The sequence below is a fragment of the Erpetoichthys calabaricus genome, chromosome 15, assembly GCF_900747795.2.
Source record: "Erpetoichthys calabaricus chromosome 15, fErpCal1.3, whole genome shotgun sequence".
NCBI lineage: Eukaryota > Metazoa > Chordata > Cladistia > Polypteriformes > Polypteridae > Erpetoichthys > Erpetoichthys calabaricus.
This window is the reverse complement of record NC_041408.2, coordinates 82,528,830-82,545,049: the sequence shown is the minus strand read 5'-3', so window position 1 is coordinate 82,545,049 and position 16,220 is coordinate 82,528,830. Positions and strand designations below refer to the sequence as shown.

The 16,220-nt window shown below is 40.0% G+C and overlaps 1 protein-coding gene across 24 annotated transcripts in view; it reads right to left on the bottom strand.

Moving 5' to 3' along the window:
* The window catches only part of si:ch211-125o16.4 (neuroblast differentiation-associated protein AHNAK), a 29,911-nt gene extending 13,892 nt beyond the window's left edge, over positions 1 to 16,019 (bottom strand). For 5 of the 24 annotated variants that reach the window (XM_051919176.1, XM_051919175.1, XM_051919187.1 and 2 more), the window contains exons 1-4: positions 15,781 to 16,014; positions 3,279 to 3,340; positions 1,202 to 1,334; positions 636 to 814 (exon numbers count right to left, since the gene is read on the bottom strand). In XM_051919176.1, the coding sequence (XP_051775136.1) occupies positions 636 to 814; positions 1,202 to 1,334; positions 3,279 to 3,281 (315 nt within the window). In that variant the 5' untranslated portion in view covers positions 3,282 to 3,340; positions 15,781 to 16,014. Of the gene's footprint in view, positions 1 to 635; positions 815 to 1,201; positions 1,335 to 3,278; positions 3,341 to 15,780 lie in introns of all 24 variants that reach the window. The other 19 variants (XM_051919185.1, XM_051919188.1, XM_051919178.1 and 16 more) reach the window with 9 other exon arrangements.
* Positions 16,020 to 16,220: the final 201 nt, after the last annotated feature.

Here is a 16,220-nt window from a genome sequence, read left to right as displayed (position 1 = left end):
TTTTCACATTGTGGAAGTGGCCACACTGAATGAGCAATGCGTCTGAAAAACTGCACCTGCAATTCAGTTGGAAAATGAAACTCGATTCTGTACTTCATTGTGGTAAAATAAAAGTTATTAAATCCTGTTTGTAAGAAAGTTTGGGGGAGACTGTAAAACAAAATGCAAGAAGAGTCTATGTTTGATGAGACTAGATTGTACTTTTATGCTTTCATAACTAAGTGCTATCTTTATTCCTACAGTTTATCCTGAGAACAACATCCTTACAGTGAGGCATTGTAGATTAAATATTATGCTGTGGAGATGATTTTCTACGGTAGGGTCTTAAGGTAGAGGACAGAATAGATGCAGTTAAACACTAAAATATCATGGATGGATGAATTTCAACTCAACTGAGATTGTATGTTAGGATAAGTAATAACTAACCGCTGAATCCCTGGAGCAGAGGCTCCTTATAACTACTGTTTTTCACACTGAATGTATTCATTCACAAAATACACATTGTCTGCTGTAAGCATAGGCCTTCTTGCATGTGAGTGTGTTGAGAGCAATTGAAAATCAAAATTGCAAGATTTTGCACAGTAAGTGTAAGCAGTCAGTAAAGTCACACAATTGAGGCATTTAGTTATACTTACTGCTTCTGGTCTTCTAATGCTGATATTAGGGCTTTCCCAAGCAACATCTGGAGTGACTTTGGGCCGTTTGGTAATCACCTTCATTTGCGCATTGTATTGGTCAGTAAGCTTCATGAGCTTTAGGACATCATCCTTCTTAAGCGTGTCAAAATAGATGGTGGCACCAACTAGTTCATCCCCTTTAAACACAGACAAAAATTAACAACAGACAAGTAAATAAATGTGTTCTATAAAAAAGCAACAGGCATACATGTAGATTTTTTATGTCCTAGGAGGAAACATGCAATTTTCTACCAGAATACTAGTGGCTACATGATTAAGCTAACAAGTATGACGTATTTCACCATCTAGTAAGAAAGGGAGATGAGGAGAGAGAGAGAATTCTTGATGAAGCTCTGAGAGGCAAAAAGATCTAGCAAACAGATGGCAGTGGAGTGCTCTTTAGGTGGGAAGGCTATGGTAGAAGCTGTTTGTCTATTTAAAGAGTGAAACCAAGGAAGGAAGCCTGCATGTTTTTGTTTCTTCTTCTGTTTAAAGAAACAAACTTATTATTGCTTGTATTTTACCTTCCTTAATTCCAGAGGAATCTGCAACTCCAGCATCACTGATATCCTTCACAACAACACTTCCATCCTCAGAATCTTCAAGAATTAGACTGTCTGAGAGACTTCGGGACCTTTTTGTTCTGGATTGCTCACTCTAAAAAAAAAAGAAAATAGGTAAGTAGAGAAAGCATGTATCTATTCTTCTGTAGGTATCTTTTGTTCTATTCTATTCTTTTTCTGAACCCACCTAGAAGAAGCTTTCCAGTCCCTGTTATAAGTCCCCCTGATCTTTTGTTTGTCACCAATCAGCCCTTCCCCTGCACTGTGCCCATTTAATACCCCTTGATCCCATGAATCATTTGCCAGTCAGGCTGCTGGTTATGGCATATATTTGTGTGAATATATGGAGAGTCATTTTGTGTTTTACAACTATTGATACTTTTAGTCAATGTAATGTACTAAATATATGCAACACTCTTACAATCTCTCACCAGGAAAGTGCTATATTAGAAGAAATTGAATTGAAGTTCTGACCATAACTTTTTGCCTGGTAGTTCACAAAAAACTAAATGGAAGGCAGAGTTTGGCAGCTTCAGCCACCACAAAATATGTGGAGCATATCATGCTCCCTGTCATCAGGACTTGCTGTACATTAAGCATGCTGGAAACTTGTTTTTCACAAAAGATGCAACAGGGTTTGCTGGAGCCTATCCCAGTTAACATAGGGAGCAAGTCAGAGAATAAACTCTGGACAGGGCGCCAGTCCATTGCAGAAGATGTAATATAAAAAAAAAATTATTGTTTGTAATTTTTATGCAATTTATAAATCAATCATTTTTGATACATACTGATTTTGCCAAGATTTACTTGGGATCATCAAATTTCAGTCTATAAAGGAGGACCCAAAAATTCACAGAATCGTTCAATAGGATGGGAGTAATGTGTAGTTGTCAACTATGCATTAAGAAATCGCATGCCTATAGTCTTGTTATTCAGTCTGCCAAGTGGAATTGTGTTGAGTTGATGGAGATGCATATTTCTGACATCTATTCTACAATCATGTGCATTTTTTTTTCTATAACCTGAAAAAAGCATTTCGGGTCATGTCAAACATCAGAGCATCAATGATCAATTTTTTCAACATTCACAAAGAGTTTGTTCCTTGTGAAGAGACTGGCGGAGTGGTGGCTCTGAGGCTTGGGATCTCCACTGGCAATTGGAAGGTTGCCGGTTCGAATCCCGTAAATGCCAAAAGGGACTCTGCTCTGTTGGGCCCTTGAGCAAGGCCCTTAACCTGCAATCTCTGAGTAGTGAGAAAAGTGCTATGTAAATGCAAAGAATTATTTATTATTATTAATCAGCAACATTATACCAAATTGCTGAGGTGTCTGTGGGAAAGCATCAGGAAAAAAATATCTGGGGCAGTGGCATTGCATTTTGCACCATGACAGTGCTTCTTCACACATGTTGCCAGTCAAAGAATTTTAAACAAAAACAATTTGGTTGTTGCTTTATACCACTTGTATTCACTAGATCTCACTCTATGTGATTTATTTTTTTTGTTCCTGAAATTAAAATTGAGACTTAAGGGAAGAAGATTTACTACCATATTAGAAATCTAGGAAAAAAGTGTAAGGGGCTGTATACACAGTAACAAAAGACAAGTGCAGGAAATGTTAACATGAATGGGAGAAGTGATGGAACAAGTAAGTGTATTGCTTCTCAAGGAGAGGAGTTAGAATGTGACTAAAACTGAATTGATGTAAATTGTACAATATACAGTAAGTGTATTGTTAACAATTCCGTGAATTTTAGGGCACTCCCTCATATGATATTTTTAAAAGCGTTAAGTGAATTAGGATTGACTTGCTAGGCTGAGCTGAATGGCCTGTTCTCATCAAAACATTTCTTATGATTTTACGTTTGTGAGGAACAGAACACATTCACTGTCTGCTGAGTGAGGCAGATTTATCATTGGCCAAGTAATTTAATATTTAAAAAATTCTCAGTGTTGGGACACCTAAACAATGCATAAGATCCTCGCATTTCAAGACCAATTATTGCAATATGTCAGCTTATGCAGATATCGACCACCTACCATTTTTACAGCATTTCCTTTTCACACTTGTGCCTGACTTGAAGGAAGAAAGCTGCAAAAATCTGTAAGAATAAAAGACAACTGCATTAATTAAAAATATAATATAAGATAGAGACCCCTGCAATCCTTTCCCTGCATCTCCATTTTTTTTCTCTTGAAGCATCAGTGAAAGTCAATGAAGACCTACAGGACAGTCAGATAAGAATGACACATGTAGAAGGATTATCTACTAATACTCATTATATCAAAGGTATATTTTTCTTTATTGTATATTGTTGGGGAACAGTCCAGCCACCTTGTGGCTTACAGTCCTGTTCTGTAGACAATAAGACATACCAATAAAAATAATGCAGCCTTTATTCCATTGAGCATCTTTCCACAGTCAGTGCTTTATGCTTCTGCTTCCATATTTCTACAGCTGGAGCACAGGTAGGCTCTTCAACATACTGAATGTATTCATCCATCAACCGTTCTGTTCTCTAACTTGACTATTCAGTTTTTGGGTCTATGAGAGCTGGACTCTGTTCTGCTAGCACTAACTGTAAGGCAAGGACCAGTTCATCACCAGGCATACTCAAACACCAACATTCACTCATAAGTGACCAATGGAGAGTTTGCAATTAATGTAACTTATCCATCTGTAGGAATGTGGGAGGTGAACATGAGGATCTGGAGAAAATTTCACCTAGATTCAAGCAGAACATGTTACAGGACATCATCTACATGTTATAATGATTTAATATTTCTCTGTCACTATAATGTATTGGCTCAGCTCCCAATCCACTCTTTATCAGCAGCCAATAATTTTACCTCAAGGCCTCAACAGAGATTTTAACTCTCTTTCACAACAACTATGTTTAAGAAATGTAAAGTACAATTAATCACAATTCCTCTACAACCATAAACTAAAAATAGCACATCAATCAATGCCTTTTTCACATTACGTGTGTTGGAATCTGCTGTCTGTGAAAGGTACTGAGCCACCACAAGCCTATTGGGGTTACATATTAAACTACATGGTATTGTAAAGTCCTATTAAAAAGTGAGTATCTCGTGTAGTCTACAAACATATATAATTGCATTCTATTGTCTCAGATATTTTTGTATATGTCTCACTGTTACAAAAACATTTAACAAAATGTGATGACTGACTCTTTGATGAAGTAACTATCCATCCATCCATTATCCAACCCACTATATCCTAACTACAGGGTCACGGGGGTCTGCTGGAGCCAATCCCAGCCAACACAAGGGCGCAAGGCAGGAAACAAACCATGGGCAGGGCACCAACCCACCACAGGGCACACACACCCACACACTAAGGACAATTTAGGATCGCCAATGCACCTAACCTGTATGCCTTTGGACTGTGGGGGAAACCAGAGCACCTGGAGGAAACTCAAACAGACACGGGGAGAACATGCAAACTCCATGCAAGGAGGACCTGGGAAGCAAACCCAGGTCTCCTAACTGCGAGGCAGCAGCGCTACCAGTGCGCCACTGTGCCGCCCATGAAGTAACTAAAAAATGTAAAATCCTCCAAATTTAAAATCAGTTAAGTAAGTTCCTAGACATACCTTGATGTTATGACATGAGTATTTTTTCTTTTCCTGAAGTCATTTTTTGTCTTAAGTAGTGTTGATCAGTGAAATTCACCAAGGTATTTTTTGCATTGAATATTCTGTGTTCTCAAATGACCTTGTTCACTGAACATTTTCCTGGAAATTTGCTGTGGCCAGCTTGGATGAACTTTTTTACTAGCTCCCCATGATTCCCTGTGAGAACAATGTGACATTACAGAGCCATAGCTCTGAATGTTGGATAGGCTAGAGCCTCCAACCCAAGTATATAACACTGATCCCAGTAGTGGGCTAAAAATTAGCGAAAAACTTGAAAATACATTTAAATACAAAAGACGTAGAAGGAAAATGGAAATGTGTTGGTATATGTGTCTTAAAGTTATTGTCATTTTGTATGAATATGTATATAACCTGTATAATTTGTGAGCCAGCCCTTTTAATAGTTTTACCTAGAGTGCTGTGCAGTGACACAAATAGGAATGAGTGAAGAATCAACATGCTTTAGTGTTACAGTTATTTGGTAGCAGCTGCATTGAATGAGCAAAAGTGTCACCAAACTGTAATGTTCAATGAGAGAGGTGAGTACCCGCTACCGAATCTGTGGGGGGCAAGCCTTAGTGAACTCATGTTTCCCGTCTGCCACTGTCTGCAAGAAATGTTACTGTTTTGATATTTAATTCTATTAATTTTATCTCATGGAGGCACAGTAGTTAGTTATGGCTCTGGTCATGTTTTTGACCACAATAATCAGTCCAGTATAACTGGCAGATGCTGCTTAGTTCAGTTTCTCCTTCTGCTTTGAATACAATGCATTTCACTGAATTTGGTGAAGTTCCTACAGATTTTGTCGATTTTGCTGAATTTAAAGTCAAACAACTTCAGTACGATTTGCTCATCACTAGTTTATCCATTTTTGATACCTTCCTGACTAAAGTTGAAGTGCACAGATTCAGAGTAATTAAGGCCAAATGTAGAGAATTCTTTCTATAAGTGACCACAGGACAGAAACTTCCAAAGGCTACATTGCTCGGCGACACCCACTGATCTTTAACATGTACCTGCAGGACTTGCACTCTCCATTTTGATCTTTTTTCACACCAGAGTTCTGTTATGAATGGCTGACTCTCAAAGCTGAGAAGCACGAGAACATTGCCCCCAGCAATGGTGTGATCTACACAAAGAAAACCTCAGAGGAAGAGAATGCAAGAATGCGGCCGCAACTTCCCTAACTTGGGTGTTGCATACCTGTCAGCTTAGCAGGGCAGAAATAATAAATGACACCACTTGGACATGCAGATAAATTACCTAAAGTACCATATCTGTAGAGTGACAGGTGGTTGGATTTGCGAAGATGTAAGAAGAGGATAGCCACCACATAAACAAAGAGGAAGTGACCCTGGCTATATAGATTAGCTCTGGACCCTTTGTGGACCTGGCATGCCACCCAGGGTTATTTCCTTCTTCGTACCCAACGTCAAACAGACCCTATATTGGACTTAACAAGTTTCCAGAAAATAGGTGGATGGGTGGGTAAAACAACAAAAAAATTAAACGACATTAAGTAGCTCTGGTGACACTGGTAGATCTGACAGCTTACACCTCCAAAGATTTGTTCTCAGCCTGCAGTTTAAAGCTTTTAACCACATCTGCTGAGATTTCATCTCACATCACAAAGCCAGTGCAGCTTAGGTTGACCAGCATCTTTAAACTGATACAATATAAGGGAGTCTGTGAACCTGCTATCCCATCATGAGTTGGTCTCTACTCCATTGCAAACATGTACTGGAATAAGAGGATGCAGTAAATGGATGAGTGGGTAGAGAAAAAAAATAAAAATTACATTATACAGGCCAGGGTGGCATTTTGGCTCAGTTGCTAGTGGTCTGAGGGTGGCACAGTGGCAGCACAGCTGCCTCATATCCCAGGACTTCCCTGTGTGATGTTTGCATGTTCTCACCATGTCAGCACGGGTTTCCTTCAGGGTTCCCCAGTTTCCTCCCACTGTCCAAAGACTTGCAGATTAGGTGAATTGGCAATGCTAAATTGTTCCTAGTGGGAGAGTGTGTTTGCCCTGTGATGGACTTCAGGGTTTGTTCCTGCCTTATGCACTATGTTGGCTGGGATAGACTCCAACTACTTTTGCGATCCTGGTCTGGATTGAGCAGATTAGAAAATGGCATGTTTAGTGCTCCAGCATCTGGAAAATCTGGATATTCTTGTCTTTTTCTCCTTCATCTTAATAGCATGGATGTTTCATTAATCTCTCTTACAAATTGGTTTTGTGTGTATGTGGATGTAATGGCTCTGTGGTGAACATCATCCTGACCATGACTTGCTCCCACCTTGCAGCCCCCATTGACCATAAATAAGATTAACTTGGTAGGACAAAATTATATTTTTAATAAGCCTTTGTGTTCACTTCTCAGCCAAGAGTTTCTTCCCTCTCCTTGTGTCTTCATTTCTCCAGATATGTGTGTGACCAGTATTACCAGATGTGCTTAACAGTGAGCAGGAGTTCAATATTGTTTCTGCCTTCTGCTAGTGCCCAGGTCTCTGTTATCCTGTGCTGAATAGTGCAGTCTGATAGAAAGATTGTTTGATGTACAGTATATATCAACAGGTCATGCACCCAGCTGGCACCTAGGGCCTACATGTACTCATGCCTAGCATTCTGTCTTGTAGTGAAATCAACGTGCTTGGTAACCACATGTCATTCTTTTCTCTGCTTGGCCTTCTAGACTATACCACAGACTTCACTGACCCCAGCAGAAAGTTGTTTATTAATACCCACCTCATCACCATGGGCTCCCCCATTAAATACAGGCTTTACTGAGCCATTAGTTGCTTTTGAAATATCTGTGACTATAGTGCCAGTTCTTTCTAAATAAGTTAGACCCTTTGTCCTGTGAGCCCCCAAGTGCATCTCCAAACTGTAATATACTGTCTTATATATCAGTAAATGCAGGTTACTGATGATGTACTGGGCACAGTACCCCCTAATGGCAGTTTGTCTTGGTGATACTGTCCTCCCTATCTCTTCCTTTGTAGTTGTGAATATAAGACCTCTGATAATATATAGCACCTTTGGAACTAGCCACACCTAGACTAAAATGGCATAGACTATTCACATGAATATCTGTATATCTGTACCTTTCTTGTTCAGTTCAAGGTTTTAGTGAGGTGGGCTCTATCTGAGCACAAACCAACTGTGGCTGGGGCACCAATCTATTACCAGCAGCCATACCACCTGCACCTCTGAGCAGGTAATCCACCTGAAGCTTCCATGTTTGGACCCAACTAGCATTTGGATGTGAGACCATCTAGGAAAAGCTTGGGTTGCTGCTGGAAAAGGTGTTGGTGAGGCCATTAGGTGGCACTTACCTTGTGGTCTGTGTGTGGATCCCAATGCAGTCACTGGGATGCTGTTCTGTAAAAATGGTGCCACCCTTCGGATAAGACATAAAACCAAGGTCCTGACTCTCTGTAGTCATAGAATATTCCTAAGTAAGGTGTTTCCCATAAGTATTGACTAAATTGTTCATCATATCCTGGACATTCTGGCACCCTAATCATCACCTGTCCCTTATGGACTAAATTTCTCTGTCGCCACTTCACCACCTAATAGCTAATGTGTGGTGATCATACTAGTGCAAGAATAGCAAGGTGGATGCTACATATAGATGCTGGTTAAAGTGGTTCTCCACTATCTTTGTAAGGTGTTTTGAATTGATTAGAAAAGTGCAATATAAAGATAGTGAATTAATCATAGGGAAGACTCACATTAAATCATACCGGACTAGTTTTAAAGTAACAGAAACAGAGACTATATTAAGAGTGAGTCTGGGGAAAAGCACTAGAACTCATTACAGGTCCCTGGAACCTACACACCCATACACAGGGGTGGTGTGTAGACACATGGAGTGCTGTCTATATGACTATCCACTCTGACTGTTGGCCATGTTTTACACGCTGGCAGCGAGCCCTGGAAATTAATTTTTGTCAGTGTATAGTGAAAGTAGAACACTCCACTCCCTCTACACAAATCCTAACCTCACCCTTCAATTCTTTTGTCATTCAAAGGGACGGACAGTACTGGTTACCATGGAGACTGGGAGGTGGCAGCCACGGCTGTTCAGCTTGTCTTCCAGATATAATAACAATTTCATTTATGAGACATAAAACTGAGGTCCTATCTCTCTGAGGTCATTAAAGATCCCTGGGCATCTTTCGCAAAGGGTAGGGTGTACCCCGATGTCCTGGCTGTATTGCCCATCATAGCCTGGTCATTCTGACTCCATAATCATCCCCTGTCCCTTACTAGCTAACTATCTCTCTTACCCCTCCACTGCCTTACAGTTAAAGTGTGGTGAGTGTACTGGCACAAGAATGTCTGTCGTCACATAATCCATGTGTATACTACACATTGGTGGTGGTTGACGTGGCTCTTCACTGTTTATATAAAGTGCTTTAAATAGGTTAGAAATGTACAATATAAATGTCATGTAATTTTCTAACCCACTTAATCTGGACCAGGGTCACTGGGGTCTATCCCAGTCCATCAGAGGGCAAAGGTAAACACACACACAGACATACACCAAATACAAACTAGCGCCAATTTAGTGTTACCCATTCCTCTGACCTGCATGTCTTTGGACAAAGGGAGGAAATCAGAGCACCTGGAGGAAAATCAGGCAAGGGGAGAACATGCAAACTCCACACAAGATTGACCCGGGATGCAAACTCCAGTCTCCTTACTATGAGGCAGCAGTGCTATATAAATGTAATTAATTCATTCATTCATTCACTATACTCCATGCTCAAGATTTTGTCAGGCACTAAGGGCCGACATGCAGGTGATGGGTGTAACTGAACAAGATGCAGAACACAGAAAGATATGGAAGAAGATGATCTTCTGTGGCGACCCCTAACAGGAGCAGCCAAAAGAAGAAGAAGACTAAGGGCCATCTGTTCCAGTCATCCATGACTCTCTAGTGTGGAACTGCTGCTGATTTTTATTTAACTATTTATTTTCATCCATCTATTCCTTCATTCTCATATCCCCATGTTAATTTCAGAGCTCAGTCTAACTGTGGGATGCCACTCTTTTGCACACTATTACACTCATACTCAATTTTAAAGTATCAGCTCACCTAAAACAATGTATTAGGAAACCAGAAACAATCTGAATGTGAGTTCCAATTTGACACTGACAATGCCAAGGTTATGACCAGATCCAAAGTTCCTTGAGCTGTGTGACAAGAACACTAACCGCTGTGCCATTCTGTTGTTTTCTTCTTTAGAGGCCATTCCTGCTGTCTCCAGTGCGGCTCCTTGCTGATTTGCTTTTGGCTCACCAAGTTAAATGCCAAACAAGAACATCTGCTCTCACGTTTTCAAGTAAAGTGCTTTGAGATGGCATATAAATTAGCATACAGTAATTAATAGGATTCTTATTCATCACATAATCATCACACTTACTGAGGGATGTGACTTTCACATTGTCTCCAAAGTTTTTACAGATTAATGAAATGATTACCATTTCAAAAAAGGAAAACCTGGAAACACCCTTGGTCACACATTTTCTCCACTTTTTCTACTTCAACAGCTACAGACACCAGTAAACAAACATAAGCCAGGATCAGATCCAGAACATTCCACTTGTAAATAAATTCACACACGCAGACAAGCAGCAGAGGTTTGTAATGAGATGAGAAGTTTACTATGAACCAAAACTAATGGTGGAACTCTGATCTGCATTCGGTGGGCTCATACCCAACAGTACAGGTCTATGAATGGCCTCTAAAAGGCCTTGGCATGGTTTTGACTGGGGTAGGCGCTATATAAAATAAGTTTTGTTGCCTTGTTCAACTCTCACCCCTGACTCTCTTTGTGAACTTGTACCTCCGTAACTTCTAGTGCTCTAGTCTCACCATTACTGAGATAGAGACACTATATAAAACACTATATAAAATAAAATACCACTGGATCAGTCCTAAGCATTGTTCCACTGTGTGAACTTAAGTGAGTTGCTTACAGTACCACAGGTCCTAAGTGTAGACCTACAGTATGTAAATGCTGTGTGCGTGACGAAAGGCACTGTATATAAATCACAAAGGTGCTGGATTAGTCCCCAGTAATGAGTCAATGTGTGAACTTGAGTGAGTTGGTTAAATTAACAATGCAAACAATTGTACTATGCCTGTGAAATTATAGATGACATTCACAAATGAGAGGTGCTATATAAAATAAGTTTAGCTTTTTTGATTCCCCCACCACTGCCTTGCTGCATTATTAAAAAAATTCTTGTTTCATTTCAGATATAGTGTAAAGTGAAAGTGCTTCAGGAAAATATTTGATATACAAATGTGTAATACTTAAAGTTCCCATTTTAATATAGTTCTGTGCTTATTTTTATATCCCACAACTAAAAAACATGTCAACAGGCATTTCTATATTGGCGTACTATGGGTGACCTCCTTTTTATAGAAAGGATGATAAGACATTTCACAGAGACTGAGGCACTCAGGGCAAATGTGCAGGCAGAATGGGAGAACACTCAAGCTCCACACAGAAGATGTTAAAGCCAGTTAATAAAAGAGAGTCCTGGCACTTTGAGGTGTTCACCCCATCCATCCATTATCCAACCCGTTATATCCTATCTACAGGGTCACGGGGGTCTGCTGGAGCCAATCCTAGCCAACACATGGCACAAGGCAGGAAACAAAACCCGGGCAGGGCACCAGCCCACCGCAGGGCGCACACACACTAGGGACAACTTAGAATCACCAATGCACCTAACCTGCATGTCTTTGGACTGTGGGAGGAAACCCACACAGACACAGGGAGAACATGCAAACTCCACACTGGGAGGACCCGGGAAGCTACCCACTGTGCCACCATGCCACCCATGTTGACCCCATCATCTCTAAATAATTATTTAGCTGCAGACACAGTGTTAGTCACCCATCTCTAAAAACATTAAGCCAAGATAATGTGCCAGTTACAGTAATGAAACTGAATTACAGGCAAGTCCAAGTCTGCTTATGTTGAAATACATACTGAACTTTGGGCAATTTGGCACTTAAATGGAAAGCTCATGTTTGTCCCCTGTCATCATAAGCTGGCTGTTTTTTTGAGTTGTAGAGCTTTCAAAGGCCACCTCCAGCCCCTGTAAGCGGTGTTGCTGACCAGTTGCTTGTAATATTTGATAAAAGTGAACACTGAACACAACCCACTGGACAGGACCACTCCCGATCTCATTAGCATAAGGCCCCACCCATTCCACTCAAAAATCTCACCTTTGCAAACAGAAGGATTGAATATTTTACACAGTTGACTACATCTTGTAGGCAATCTTAATCCCTTAAACATTTCTAATCTATAAAGATTTACACTTCACTCTCCTCGCCCTAGAAAACAATTTATTAGATTACTGGTTGACAAATGAGGGGGGCACAATGGCACATTGATAATGTTGCTGCCTTGCAGCAAAGAGGCCGGAATTCACATCACAGGTCCTCCCAACATGGAGTTTGCAGGTTCTCCCCATATCTGCATGGGTTTCCTCCAGCAGCTTTGGTTTCCTCCCACAGTTGAAAGACATACAGGTTACATGAACTGGCGATGCTAAATCGGTCCGTGTGTGTATGTGTGTGTGTGTGCATTCTTCCTTAGATGGACTGCAGCCTACCTGATGGACTGCTGCTGCCTTGAGTCTTATACTTGGTTGCATAGGCTCCAGCTTCCCCGACCATTCTCAGGACAAAGCAGATATGGAAGATGGATGGATGGTTTACAAACGGAATAAATTCTAATCCCAATACTGCATCTCAATATAACCCTGAGCAAGTCACCAGATCTAAGTGTACTAATGAAACAAAATAATAAAAGTATTATTTTTATGTTCATAGTGACGTTGAATGACTACTCCTGGAACCTGGATTCAGTTCTTGATGTGCACTCTCCCAGTGTTCCTGCAGTTAATTTTTGTCTGTGGACTTTAGGTCAGGTATCTGCCAACATTAAACTGGTAAGCGTGTTTTGCAGTGTGGAAGTGGTCAGTTCATAATTGTGTCCTGTTGTGTTCCTAAGTAGCAAGAATAGGCTCTAACCTTAATCTGAAAGACAAGTTTAGAAAGAGGATGGATGTTCAAGTGCAAACAGCGCAAAAGGGGCTATATTCAATAAACATTGAGTATTTGTTGAAAGCAAGTATGAATAAGTTTGTAATAGTGGAGATTGCTGAAAGCCCTTTTTGTAGACTGAAGGTTTCTTACTTTAACAAAGACAGCCAGAGAACACTGCCACCTATGGTGTGCACCAGTAATTGTAGATTTAAACATTTTGAACCTTCCATTTATGATTTTGCTGGGTTTGACTCATGGAAGTATAAAGAACTGCTATCATCCATAGAGTCTAACAGTCTCAGTGTACAATAGAAAAACAATTGTAATCCACATGGGTGTCAGCTGTAAAACAGCTTGTTCTGTGAGCGAGTGCGGGGGTGCTCTGTATCAAACTGGGATCTCCTCAAAGGTGATCCTGAGGTGGAGAAAAGGTATTCTAAAAATGGATGATATTATTATTACTGGGGGTTAATTAGCCATTTCTAGATTTTATCAAGGGAGACAACTTATCCATGAATTCTGTCTCACTTAATAGACAATCAAGTCGCCTCAGATTTACTTTCAGCTTATGGCAAATCAATGGCAGGGTGGATCATTTAGCGAGCTGAAGTAAAGTGATCATGACCTGATCAGTATCAATGAAGACAACCTGGCCCATAACATCAAGAAGACACTGTCATGTCCTTATTGCTTTGACTATTATTAAAAAACACACATTTTATGCACAAAAAATGCAAGTTTTGCTGATTATTTTTAACAATACAAAAAATGTTATGCTTATTATAATGTATAAATAGTGTCATTTTTGCTGATTTAACTATAATGTACCTTTTGCTGTTTACATTATATTGCGCAAATGATGTTTGATTTTCTTATTACATTATAATGTATGAATAGAGCATATTTTGCCTATTATATTATTTACATATATTTATTTGCCCAACGTCTTTATCCAAGGTGACTTACAAAATTTGATATAAAATCAGCTACATTTCTTTTGTTTTGGCAATTGGTGCACAGATAGGTGAAGGGACTTGCTCTGTGGTCACACAGTGTTACTAGCGGGATTTGAACCCACAACCTGAAGGTTTGAAGTCCAAAGTCTTAAACACTATGCCACATTAAAGGTGAACAGTTTGCTATTACATTATAATAGAAAAATAGTTGCTTCGATCACAGTGGTTTTTATGTTGTTTTGTACTGGATGGTTCCCTAGAGCTTATAAATTACTAAAGGTTTGTGCATCCTCATAGGTGGCGCAGTGGTAGTGCTGCTGCTTTGCAGTAAGGAGATTGTGGGTTTGCTTCCCGGGTCCTCCCTGTGTGGAGAGCGCTTTGAGTAGTTAGAAAAGCGCTATATAAATGTAAAGAATTATTATTATTATGTTACATCATTTTATTTTCAGAAAGTGCAGGTCCATCAATTTTCCATCCATCCATCCATTATCCAACTCACTATATCCTAACTACAGGGTCATGGAGGTCTGCTGGAGCCAATCCCAGCCAACACAGGGCACAAGGCAGGAAACAAATCCTGGGCAGGGCACCAGCCCACCGCAGGGCACACACACACACACCAAGGACAATTTAGGATCGCCGTTGCACCTAACTGCATGTCTTTGGACTGTGGGAGGAAACCCACGCAGACACGGGGAGAACATGCAAACTCCATGCAGGGAGGACCTGGGAAGCAAACCCAGGTCTCCTAACTGCGAGGCAGCAGCGCTGCCCACTGTGCCACCGTGCCGCCCGCCATCCATTTTTCTCCTTGTTTAATCCAATTGGAGGTTCTCAGTGTAAAAAAGAATTCTGTTGTCCCTGTGACATACAGCAGATAAAAGTGAACCTGAACCTGAAACTGATTACACCTAAGCCTAATCTGTTTGAGGTTTCAACATATAATTTACACAAGGTATCATAGATTAAGGTAACTTTTCACAAAAATGTCTTTGACTTATTGTGTGTCTACTAAAAAAACTCAAACATTAGTAGGTACAGAAGGTTTCATCAATATATTTTCCAGTTTCTTTTATCCTTTTGCATATTTGCTTTCTGGGACGTAACTTGGGCAATAGTAAACCCGAATAGCATTCGCCCGCATTAACTTCCTCATTGTCTTCTTCAGACGTGGTAGAACACACGGACAATTTTGCAATACCATTCTTCAAATTCAGGCAGAGTTCATGTTTCTTAAGACACCATTGTTTGCCCTCGTATTTGCTTACTTAGATCTCTGCTAGGTTTTGCTATTTATTTATTTTTAAAAAATTAAAATTTATGTGGAAATGATCTTATAACAAAGAAAGATGTCGATTCATCGATGAATTAGATCATTTATCTTAATTTGAACAAAAGGAAAAATGTTCACAGCAAAATATTCTTCACAAAGTCCTTCCTATCGAAATGCATTCACACCCTTCATTGCATCACAAAAGGTACAGATGATGAAAAAGGTTGCATTTTACTTTCAAGTGACTAAAGCAAAGCCAAATATTCAAATGTCAAAATGATTTTTTTCTGGTGCTTTCAGATGCATGGCTACTACACTCACCTTCTTCAACTTGATCAAGTAAATCTGGATGTTCCTCTGCTGATAGAGATGCCCTAAGTGCTTCCATCTATTTGTCTGCTGCAAATTGATATGTGCCTAAAGGAGAGCTTTTCCAGCCCTCTGCATGATACTTTTTTCAGTTACATAAATTTACAGCACATTTTAAAAAAGAAAAAAAAAAATAAACAAAACTCTTTACTTTGGTGCCTGGGCATTTTGCAATCTTTCAGTTCATGTTAGTCTTACCTGTTTGCCAGCTACCTGTCCTCACGATCAGCTGCAGAGATGTTGCCTGTTCGGTAATCCTGCTTTTCTGCCTCAAAGGGAGCTTCTGTCAGCCTTAATGACATTCCTTCAGAGTGACCAGACTGGTTTTCCTGCTAGAGAACAAGGGCGGGGGTGCATTCTCCTCTATAGGGAGGGACAGGTGACAGGCGAAACCAGTGACATTGTGAAGAAACCTCCCCGATGACAAATCAGTTCAGTCCCAACTGGGAAGAGCAAATAGAAAAAAATATACTGGTGCTGTTGTTTAAGCACAGGCTCAGCTTTGATTTAAACCGGGATTGTAAATATTTCTTGGACTATAATTAATTAATTTCTAAATCTTATGAATTTACTTCCATATTTATTTACTTTTAATCATTATAGCCCCTGCCAATAGGAAAGTGAGAACATCTTTGAGG